Source organism: Macrobrachium nipponense, chromosome 44 (assembly GCF_015104395.2).
Source record: "Macrobrachium nipponense isolate FS-2020 chromosome 44, ASM1510439v2, whole genome shotgun sequence".
Lineage (NCBI taxonomy): Eukaryota > Metazoa > Arthropoda > Malacostraca > Decapoda > Palaemonidae > Macrobrachium > Macrobrachium nipponense.
This window is the reverse complement of record NC_087221.1, coordinates 23,008,218-23,020,289: the sequence shown is the minus strand read 5'-3', so window position 1 is coordinate 23,020,289 and position 12,072 is coordinate 23,008,218. Positions and strand designations below refer to the sequence as shown.

The window sequence follows — 12,072 nt, the reverse complement described above, 5'->3', positions numbered from 1 at the left end:
GCGCTTTCCTGAAGAGCGTACTTTTGATGAGTGCCTTTGCAAGAATCCTACTGAACGTTGCCGAGAGTCCTGACGTGCAGGACATCGAGCCTTTATAACCCGTAACTGCCTTATCGCAAAGTCTTGACTGCGGTAGTGGCAACTTAAATTTATTGGCAGAATGGCAAAGCTTGCGGTAGAGCAAACGAGAATTTCCCTTGAGCTTTCCTTAACTCCATCCACCTATGCGAAACGCAATATTAATTGACAGAGACCTCTTGAATTCACGAAACCGATGTCTTGCTGGGTTTTGAAGAAGAAGTTGTCTGTTCACTTTAAGCTTACTCCGAAGCACTGCCTACTTCACATTCTTTGCAGGTGAGGTAGAAGGTATCATCGAAGGTAGAGGTAAAAATTCTTTAAGCCCAAATCTGAAACAAGAGCTTGAAGAGTTCAACAGAAACGTTCAGCCAGGCGACACACCTGGCGTGCGCTGGTGCACGCTCGGCGTCCACTGGAGCGCGCTCGGCGTCCACTGGAGCGCGCTCGGCGTCCACTGGCGCGCACGCTCGGCGTCCACTGGCGCGCGCTTGGCGTGCACCCGCGCGCCCCTGGCTTGGGCGTCCGCTCTCAAAAGCTTACTGCTACTATGACTTCTTTTACGTATTTCTCGGTGGAAAGACGGACACGAGTTCAGGCGACGTTCGCCTTCTTACTTCTCACTGAAACGCATAACGAGAGAGAGAGAGAGAGGACGTGAAGCGTCCTCTTCTATAAAGCTTCTATTTAGAGGGCGCGAGTCCATCCGAAAGCTCCAACCCCTGCGCGGGGAGGACGCTTCGGAGGACGAGAAGCAATCCTTCAGGATTCGTGCACGTGCACGCACTTAGGCAGTCTGGGGATTTTCATCAGAAACTGCCGAAGGCACGCCAGATCGGTGGGGGTTCCTCGTAACCCTCCTTCGGCTTTCGACATGCTCTCTCCCTGGTTCTGGAGTCAAGCAGAGGTCCCGGCCTAGAGGCGAAACGAGGCCGATCTGACGCACCCTCCACTACACAAGGGGTATCACTGCACTTCTGCACTTCACTTTTACTCTCTAAAGCAAGCACTTTCGATTCTAAGTTACGAATCGAAGGAGTATCAGAGAAAGGGCAATTTCTCTACAGACACTGCTTAGGGCCCGAAGGCAACACTGCAGGGTTAGGAGTAACAATTACAGAAGTAGCACTTCACAGCAATGAAGGAGAGCGAGCATCTCTCGTAGACATATACATAGCCCGTAGGCCATACTACAGGGTTATGCAAAATAAAGTCTACAGGAAGGTTAGCAGGTTCACTACCCTGACTTTTGTTACTGATTAATTGCGTTACATACGAATCATACGTCTTCCTTACGGAATTTAGACATGTTTTACTGATTAATTGCGTACATACGAATCATACGTCTTCCTTACGGAATAGACAAAGTCTCACACTCCTTACATGACAAATCTCAACAAAGAAGCAAGACCCATACCCCTCGTACATACCAAGTGCGAATCTACCGAAGCTTTCGGTAGCCACACCCTATCTTTGCAGACAACCCCGTCTGAAACTAGCCTAACTAGATTCAGATATTTTATGCAAAAATGAATCAAATTCAAATCAATTTAAGATAGCGTATGCCTAGCCACAAAAATCCAAAGTAAATAAATCAAATGACAATTAGGATACTTAGCGGCAATGAAGTTTCCAAAATCCTAAGACGGAGGTACTGAAAACAGGTGTTTTCAGCACCGGCGACAGAAAAATTATGAATAGAAAATGGGAATGATTCCTGATACCCGCCTCCCAGCGGCGGGAATGGGTACTAACCACCTGACTCCCACTGCGTGTGTCGTAAGTGTTTAAATTTCTGTCGGATTCGGAAAAATACAGCTATATATATATCTGACAGGTAAGTTTCATGAACAAATGATTGAATATTACTGGAATGTAAGAGTTTTAGCTTACAATTGCGTCTTTCAAACCATTTCAGTCGAGTCAAAGTTGACCGAAGGTTGATACAAACTTGGCACTTATCGTTATTTATGTGAAAATATTTCAAAACAGATAAAAGCTACAACCATGGGTTGTTTTTAGTTGTATTCTACATGAAATTACGCACATTTTCATATATAAAACTTTATGTAACGGCTAATATAAAACAGTGCAAACATGATGACAATCGGACGAAAAAATTTCTGATTTTTTCGGCAGTTACCGCGTGGACGTAGGAAAAAATTTTCTAAAATTCACCATAATCGAAATATTGTGCTAGAGACTTCCAACTTGTTGCAAAATGAAGGTAAATGATTGAGTATTACTAGAATGTATGAGTTTTAGCTTACAATTGCAGTTTTCCACCATTTCAGTTGAGTCAAAGTTGACCAAAGGTTGAAATTTTGGCACTTATCGTTACTTATATGAAAATATTTCAAAACTGATAAAAGCTACAACCATGGGTTTTTTTTTATTCTACATGAAATTGCGCTCATTTCCATATATAAAACTTTATGTAACGGCAAATATAAAACGGTGCAAACATTACGCCAATCAGACGAAAAAATTTCTGATTTTTTCAGAAGAGTTACTGTGCGGACGTACGGAAAAAGTTTTTTCATAAATTCACCATAAATCAAAATATTGTGCTAGAGACTTCCAATTTATTGTAAAATGAAGGTAAATGATTGAATATTATTAGAACATAAGAGCTTTAGCTTACAATTGCGTTTTTCTACCATTTCGGTAGAGTCAAAGTTGACCGAAGGTTGAAATTTTGGCACTTATCGTTATTTATATGAAAATATTTCAAAGCTGATAAAAGCTACAACCATGGGTTGTTTTTAATTTGTATTCTACATGAAATTGCGCACATTTTCATATATAAAACTCTATGTAACGGCTAATATAAAATGGTGCAAAAATTATGTCAATGTGACAAAATAATTTCTAAGATGTGTCGCTGATGCTTTTTAGTGCAAGAAGAAAGAATTTCGCGCTTGCGCGCCTGGGTAACGATTGTAAACAAAACAACAGGTTGATCCGTGAATTCCCAGCATCCCTCAAGGTGTATGATTCAAAAGTTTTTGCCAAGTAGTCCTATAACTATTTTTCCCCGAATTTCTAAAAAACTTTTTTGCGTTGACGTTTCGTATGTCAATTCGGCACCCAACAGACAATTTTCGTCTACGTTTACTACATCCAATCGGCGTTTAAGGGTTAATGTCTTAAGATACGTTTTTGGCTCTCAACCTAGGTCAAGAAAAAGCTAGTATCTTCAAAGCAAAAACCAGCATTCTGCAATATACTTGGAACTCTCTTACCATTTCACAGGTCCTAGGCTACCAAGAGAGGGGTTTAATTGCTTGAAGAGGTTTTTTCTCAATACTCCAACAGGTTTGGAGGCAAAAACTAAACCCACTAGCCAAGATTTGAAAGATTAAAATAACAAACAGGGAAGAACTAACTACAAAGGAAGTCATATGAATAACAGCTGAAAGTAAAATATAGGAATCTTGGAAATTTTGCAACAGGAAAGCATTAGAACCTGGTAGTTGAAGGTGCTGAATTAAGCAGTAAAAGGATTGCTAATCCAAACAGAATAAATGTTAGAATGGTCTAGCAATAATGCCTGTAAATGAATCAACACTAAGGTCCAAATATTACTAAGGGGTACTTACTACAAGGGGAAAACTCAAAACTAATTTCTCTCCTACAAAGAAGTGAATTAACTCTACCACAAAATGTTTATGAACGGATGCAGGGCTCAAGCCTGAACCAGATGAAAGGTACCTCACCTTGTTTGTAAACTACCAAGTAATACTGCAATTTACTACAAACCTTAGCGCAGTAGTTTGGAACAAGCAGCAATGGTGTCATAATACACACTGAAAGCCAATGCTCTCACACTTAGCAATGATGGATGAATTCTCAACTAACACTGCAGACCATGATTAGTGCATCAGTAAGTTACAGGCTTGCAATCTGCTTAATGAATCACAATCTCAGATACTTGATTTAAACAATGAAAAACAACAAAATACTATCCATTTACCTCTTGAAGAAGACCACGAGGTAACTTATCAGGTGTGCTCTGAAGGTCCAGTTCCAAATTTCTCCTTAAATATGATGGTAATTTGAATACCAAGTTATCCTCCGAGAGTACTTCAATTAAACCCTAAAAGTTTATGAAAAGAGAGAAATGTTAAAGAATGTTAAAGTACAATTGTCATCATAAATAGGTATGTAATAATAATAAAATAATAATAATAATAATAATAAGAATAATAATAATAATAATAATAATAATAATAATAATAATAATAATAATAATAATAATAATAATAATAATAAGCAGAAAAATTAGTTTCTCCAGACCTCTGAGTTTTACACAGACTCTTCCAGGGATGCTTCTCAGAAATTAATCCTGACGAAAAAAAATAAGCCTTTATTTTAAAAAAGCCGTTTTATTTAGAAAAGTTATAATGTTATTAAGTGAAAAATCTTTGCTTTCTGTGAGAATATTTTTCATTGCTTAATTTTGAAAATAAATGTCTTTGTTGGGTCCTATTTGGGCATTCAATAAGTAAATGTACAGTCATGAGAGTTTGATATCTATTACATTTCATTGTGCCAGTATGCGGCACTGACATTAAGTAACCATACGAGAATCTAGTGTGTCCTAGAGTCTTGTTAGGATTACTTCTTTTGATCTTTCTTTTTGTGAAGATGATTTTCATGCATACACTTTAGTTTTTATAGTTTTGAACTTATTTGTGATTGGTATTAAGGACCATTCTGTTTGCCAATCTTGGTATATCAATGATTTAACAGATGTTGTCCAGTCTGATACTGGGGCATGTGTAACTGTTGAGGGAATAGTGCAAGCTAATTTAGCAGCAAAATCTGCATTGTCATTTCCTTTTATTCCTACATGTTCCGGAATCCAACATATTTTTATTGATAATCCTGATTGGGAGTGTTGATAAATTTTTATCTAGATTTCATGTACAAGTTGGTTTACGGGTTTGTACTTACTATTTATAGCATCTACAGTACTATGACCATCACTGAAAATTATAGAGGAGCTTGCTCTTTTCTCAGATATTATATCAAGTGCCATTTGTATGGCTGTGAGTTCCGCAGTAAATACTGATGATATTAAAGGTAGGCTCATTCTGATTAATTTATCTTTTGAATATGAGAAGCTCCTACTCCAATGTTATTTCTGAAGCCGTTTATAAACTTTTCAATAAACGATGGGTTTTTTTGGAAACTAACCCCATCATAAGTAGGGAATACCTGTATATCATGAACTGAATTCCTTTGCTTTGAATATGTTCTAAAGCATGTTGGTGATATATTTCTGCATTAGTTATTTGTCATTTAAGTAGGTAGGATAGGGAGGTATGTATTTTTATTCGTTTTTAAGTCCAAGGTGGTGGGAGTTCTATTGGTGGGTGAAAAATTGGTGTTATGTCAGGAAAGTTCAATAGGTATTTGGCTCCTTTTGGGAAAGTACTAGTACTATGAACTTATTGTCATCTAAGTTCCAGATGTTAGGCAGATTGTAACTGTTTCCAATCATGTCTTAGTCAAGATAAGTAGAGAAGTATATTTCTAATAGGACAATCTTACATAAAAAGTACTTAATTTTAATGTGCAGTTAGTCCTATAAAAATATGCCAGCACAAACAGTAAACATAAAAGGAAAAATTAAGTACAGTATCTTAGTAACATTAATAAATATCTCAGAAAATCTTGACAGATGTTTACAAGACATATGATTATCTTCTCATAACTTAGCAGTTTTATTTAAGCTACAAGACCCATAAAATCTACACAGATAGAAAAACTAGTCATCATACCAAATAACATTCTACAAACCATCAAACAAGCAAGTTCTTACACTATCTTTAAGGTCAAGTACATAACTAGTATATATTGTAAGTTTAATAATATGCCTTACCAGGAAAGATAAATTTTTAAAAAAAATTACAGGTATTAATGGAAGGCAAAAGGAAGAAAAAAATATTTATCATAAACAAACATCTAGTATCACTAAAAAACAAAATAGAAAGCAGCCAGAGACATAAAACTGCATGCAGATCAAGACTTAACACCCAATGGTGGGTTAAGCTTTTATAGAGTGATCCACCTTCCCAACCACATGCATTCATCACGCCTTATTAGCTTTTGACAATCACAATATATGAGAAACTTAATACTACAAGCAACAGCATTTAATTAGCATATGGTACTTTGACTAAATACAGCTGTGCACTCCCAGCATTCATAAGTATAAATTTGCCTTATTCCTATACAAATAATAGGAAACAATAATTTAATCAACTTACCTGAAAATTATTTGACATGGCATACATAAACCTATCATATAATGATCTCTGCTCAACTGGTGTTGATCGACCACACAATGCTGCACAGCTGTTGTAATAGCCTTTCAACTTAGCTTCATTAACATGGCAGTAATCAGGGTGAGGCCCTACCTCTGCCATTAACTTCAAGGCTTCAGAGAAATGGGAATAGGCATCCTCATGCTTCTCTTGTAAAAAATGGAATGTTCCAAGATCATAGTGAATCTGAAAATTGCACATATGTGGTAAGTTACATTACACTTCAATTTGAAAATGTCTGCAGAAATTTCAAAAACATCACTGGCACTGATAACCTATACATTTTATCTTTTTTATTCTAAGAATGCTGAAAATAAAAAAGTATGGAAAATATAGTTAAATTAGACAAATATACTAAGATAAAACTAACCTGACATTTAAACTGTTCATCAGCAACAGATATACATCGTTGCCATGCATGAGTTACAACAGCATTCTGATGTGAATAAACATTAAACGTGGCCATAACTGGTGCACGAACCTGTATCAAATAGAATGTAGAGTAGAGTAAAGGTAGGTAACGCAATAATTAATAAACAATTCACTCACTAAGAAAACTCAAGACAGAATTCAATGAATGACACCTGACAAATCCAAGGTGAGCAAATGCTCTATTAGCAAATAATTTTATTTAATCTTCTCTCTATTCCATTTAATCTTCTTTCAAAATGTCAAAATTAAATTTGGAATGCTTTAACCACCAAAATTTCAACAAAATAAAAACTGATCACTACTAAAGTAGCAATCTCTAAGCAAGATTCCTAAATACAACCCAAAGTACACAATGGTCAAAATACAAAAACTAAAAACGATAACCAATCTTGCCTCAACAGTGAAAAATAGTTTAAAAACTAAAAATATGATATTGTTATGATACAATAAAGTTTGTTCATACTTACCTGGCAGATATATATATAGCTGTATTTTTCTGAGTCCGACAGAATTTCAAAAACTTCCGGCACACGCAGTGGTCGGCCAGGTGGTTAGTACCCATTCCCGCCGCTGGGAGCCGGGTATCAGGAATCATTTCCATTTTCTATTCATATTTTTATTCCCACTGTCCCCTGAGGGGAGGTGGGCGGGTACTTGATTATATATATCTGCCAGGTATGAACAAACTTTATTGTATCATAACAATATCATTTTGTTCATGAAACTTACCTGTCACATATATATATAGCTGAATCCCACCACTGGAGGTGGGAAGGGACAGAATAGAAGGATTTTGGGAAACAAATGCATGCAGATGATTTACATCTTGGTTCCACCTGTTAGCATAGCTGACTTCGTGATTACTGTCACCCAAGTCTGCTTCTGCTTTACTAGAGTTGCCAGCGAGGTAGATCCTATATAGCTGGTGCACTCCAGATGATCTGTCAACGGGGGCATGACCACAATGTGACTAGACCATATTGACCATACCATGAGGGCTAAGAAGTAAAATAAATATATAAATATATATATATCACCACCTGACCAACCTAGCCAAAGTTAAGGTGTTTTAACTAAGGCTTAAGAGTTAAGAAGTCGCCATTGGCGGCGACTCAACAACTAAACCATTTTCTACAGGATAGGTGAGTGGTACTTTTTGCCCCAAGATTGTGTCGCAGACCACGTATGGCCCTAGCGAGCAGCAGATCTCGTATGCCGTCTTCACATCCCGCAGGGAGTGTGAAGCGAACACAGAGTTGCTTCGCTAAAACATGGTACTCAGGATGTTACTGAGTGCCATGCTCTGTTGAGATGCTTCCGAGGCCGCGCCCTCACCTTGTGAGCATTCAGATCAAAAGATTTCAAATCTTTGTTCAAACACAATGAAAGAGCCTTTGAAAGAACTCCTTAACAATAAAGCCAGGGTGTTCTTTGATATGGGCAAGTCTGGCCTTTTTCGGAACACTGCAGATTGTCCAAAGGACTTTGACTTTCTTTAGTTTTATGTAGATAAAACTTGAGAGACCGACTGGGCACAGGACTCTCTCTGGCTCTTGCCCAATAACTTGTGCCATCCCTTGATTCCAAGCTCCTGGCCCAAGGACTAGACGGGTTTCCATTCTTAGGCCACAACGGAAGGTTTAGAGAACACACCGCATTGTGTTCTCTAAAGCCAAAACGTCTGACGATGGCTTAAAACCTCACTAACCCTCTTTGTCGTATCTAGAGTGGTTAGAAAATAGGCCTTTCTGGTCACGTGCAATAAGTTAACAGAAAGGAGAGGTTCGAAATGCTTTGACATCAAGAATTTTAGACTACGTCTAAGTTTCATTTGAAAGCTTCGATCTGGACATGCACAGTCAGTCCGTCTGTGCTAAAGTCAGGTGACCGACCAGGTGACCAGTCAGATGAATCAAGGACAGCCAGGCTGTACTCTGAAGACTATAAGGCATTATTCTTTGCTGAAGGATGAGTGTCTGGACTGCCTGGGCGATTCAAGCTAAGCAAACCTTGGGGGTGTATCAACGCAACCCAACGTCGTAAGCGAATCAACTCATGAGCCAACTCCTGACTCGAGCTTCTAGTGCCAGGAGAAAGGAGTGCGGAGCAAAAAGGCGTTCAGTCCTGAAGGACGAATGCCTGACAGTCCAACCTGGTCTCATGTTACACGATCATCGGGGGTGTATCAACACAACCAACTTCGTCAACAAGAAACTCAGGGCTACTATATGTCGCCTGATCTCTCACGAGTGTCTGACTCCAAGAAAAACAGGTGAGACAAAAAGTAGATGGTGAGCGAGTTTCGAGACTCCACAGACCTCAAAGATCGTGAAGGGCTTTGTTATTTGACAGATGCAAAACTCTGAGCCCAAAGGCCGTCAACAACATATTTGTATATTCTTTAATAGTTGTGACTGCCAGCTTATCCCATTCTTCAGACAGAAAGGGAAGACGGTAATCTTATTCCTGACAACATCTCGATAGTCTGAACGTAGTTAGACTCAGAGCGGAGAGGTTTATAGGTACCTTTCAAAGTGAGGCTGTTAGAGTAGACCGACTCTCTCGGAAAAGGTCCTTGGAAAGTGAACTAGGAAGGACGTGACCTCTGAGAATCCAGGATCTTGAAAGCCGACATGGGGCAATCAGCGTCATTGTCGCTCCCTGTGGCGTCATAAATCATTTTATTACATTTTCTAAGAGTTTGAAAAAAGAGGAAAAGAGACTAAACATCCATCCCCATTCAATACCATAGGATGGCGTGTAATGCTATCGCTCCCGGATCGAGAATAAGGGAACAGAGTAGATGAAGCCTCTTCGTCCTCAACATAGCGAAGAGATGTATGAAAGGACGTCCCTAAAGTCTCCACAACTCTCAACATACTTCTAATCAAAGATTCCACTCGGAAGTCAGTAGTTGTTGCCGTCGATCGAGAAGATTCGTACGGACTTTTGCAATCCTGTAACGAACCTCTTGAGGATCGTTACGTTCTATGCCTGTTGTCATAATAGGCTCTTTCTCGTAAACTCGAACAGGGACCGAGAGATGATACTTCTTAAGATATGAGAGAGCTGTGGAATTGTCCGAGTTGATCTGGACCACTGGTTCCAAAACTCGTTCTTTGAGGACTGGAGGGACGACCGAATTGCTTCCAATTCTCTCAGATTATGTGCCAGGACATCTGAAACCCTCTCCAGATGCCTGGCACCTTCTCGCTATCACCTCAGGTGATACTTGAAGCACTGAAAGATGTTCAGAATCATTTCTAGATCTTGGATAATATTTCAGTTTTCCGATAGGAAAAAACTGTAGAGGTCTGAATTGCAGTCTATTCAGGGAAACAAACTTCTTCAGGAAGGAAATGGTCCCCAGCAGGCTCATCCATTCCCTCACCGAGCATGCTTACTTCCCTAATAAGGCTGCGCTTTACCTAAGCAGGAGAGCATATAATAGTGCAATGTCGCGGTAGACTCGTAGTCCTATTACAGTGCGGTAACGAGCACCGAAAGAAAGAGATATCTCTGTTGAACATAGTTACGCAAAATGAAGGCAATGTTTATTCATGCATGTTAGAAATCACCTCAATCTTAGGCTAAAGTCCGTGATTGTAGGGCAGAGATACAGTTAGTCAGTCAATGCCGCAGGAGAGAGAGACGTAATCGCCCGCGCAGAGATACGGTTAGTCAGTCAATCCCGCAGGAGAGAGAGACGTAAACAACCGGGCATGACAGCGAACTAGCTGCTACCGGCTCGGTTGGAGTTCAGTGACAGCAGCTTACTTTCGTGCGTCTCTTACTCTTATGCCTGGGTTGCCAGCTACTCTATTCTACGAAGGAATAGGTCTGTTATTTTTTAGCAGAAGTAGACTCTCAAGCTGGTATATTTAAGCGAAACAGAAAACACTAAATATAGAGCTGCGTTTGTGTCGTCATAACACTACCATAAAACGGTAAAAGATAAATTGGAAACTCCTGGAAGGCTGCAGGGAGTACCGATTAAATGCCCTTAAAATAATAGACCTCTCGGTTGCCATCCAAAGAGGTAACTACCGCATGCGTATATGACATGAACCAACCAGTAGTAAAATAACGCAAGGCAAATATGATATTGTTGTGATACAATAAAGTTTGTTCATACCTACCTGGCAGACATATCTACAGTGGTCCCCCCGTATTCGCGGGGGATGCGTACCAGACCCCCCCGTGAATAGTTAGAACCCGCGAATGTTTGGAACCCCTATAAAAATGCTAGAAACAGCCTATTTTGTTAGATAAAACTCAAGAAAAACCCACTAAAAATGTTCCTACATGGTTTTTTTAATAGTTTTATCACAAAAAGTGCTTTTATGATGAAATTCATCAAAAAACCAGGAATTTGTGGATATTTATCATAGAAAAATACCGCGAATGCGCGAATTTTCCGCGAATAATGCAGGGAAACGTTCCCGAGAGAAATCCGCGAATGTGTGAGTCCGCGAATCTGGAGAACGCGAATACGGGGGGTCCACTGTATAGCTGAATTTGGAAATATAGCTACATATATATCTGACAGGCAAGTTTCATGAACAAATCGTAGAGAAACGAAGCAGACAGCTCAAGCTTCTTATGTTATTGGACATAAGCGTTCATTGACGTAGTCTACAAGTCTATTTCTTGTATGAGTGTGCGATTGATGAATGTTTGTATACTTATCTGTCTAACGATTGTTATTCTCCGAAGTAATATTCATATAACTGTTATGCTAATTATTGCTGTAATAGTTCTTAACTGCTTTTGCTGTTAACTATCATAATTATTGTTTACTTCCTGAATATACTATTTCTCAATATTCAGTACTGAACTGTATCTTGTACCGTGAGGTTTGGATAATAAATACCAAAAGGAAACACTGTGTTTGTCAAACCATGACTGGTGGCAGTAAGTCAGAATCCACGCCTACCGAACATAACGGTGTTGCAAAGGAGATTATGCTGAGTGTGTCTTTTGGGGATGATGTGTCTCCAATGTCTTGGCAGTCCTTTTCATCGCATTTCTCGTTAGTCAAGCAAGCAAACTTACTACGAGGGGTACCATCTTGGAGCGACGCAGGATATCGGGCCCTCATGCTGAGATTACAATTTAGGGGACCAACAGCTAACTATGTGGAGCAACAGGCGTTACAGGACCCTGAGTGGGGTAAGGACGATGTTGCAATTATGGACAGACTTGCGCAGCGTATTCTCACGGCGGA

At 39.3% G+C, this 12,072-nt stretch overlaps 1 protein-coding gene across 2 annotated transcripts in view; it reads right to left on the bottom strand.

Annotated features, from left to right (window-relative positions):
- LOC135204098 (integrator complex subunit 8-like) overlaps positions 1-12,072 on the bottom strand; it is a 101,489-nt gene that overhangs the window by 39,341 nt on the left and 50,076 nt on the right. For both annotated transcript variants that reach the window (XM_064234103.1, XM_064234102.1), the window contains 3 exons: positions 6,784-6,894; positions 6,357-6,599; positions 4,055-4,177 (listed from right to left, as the gene is read on the bottom strand). In XM_064234103.1, coding sequence (XP_064090173.1) covers positions 4,055-4,177; positions 6,357-6,599; positions 6,784-6,894 — 477 coding nt within the window. The remainder of the gene's footprint in view (positions 1-4,054; positions 4,178-6,356; positions 6,600-6,783; positions 6,895-12,072) is intronic.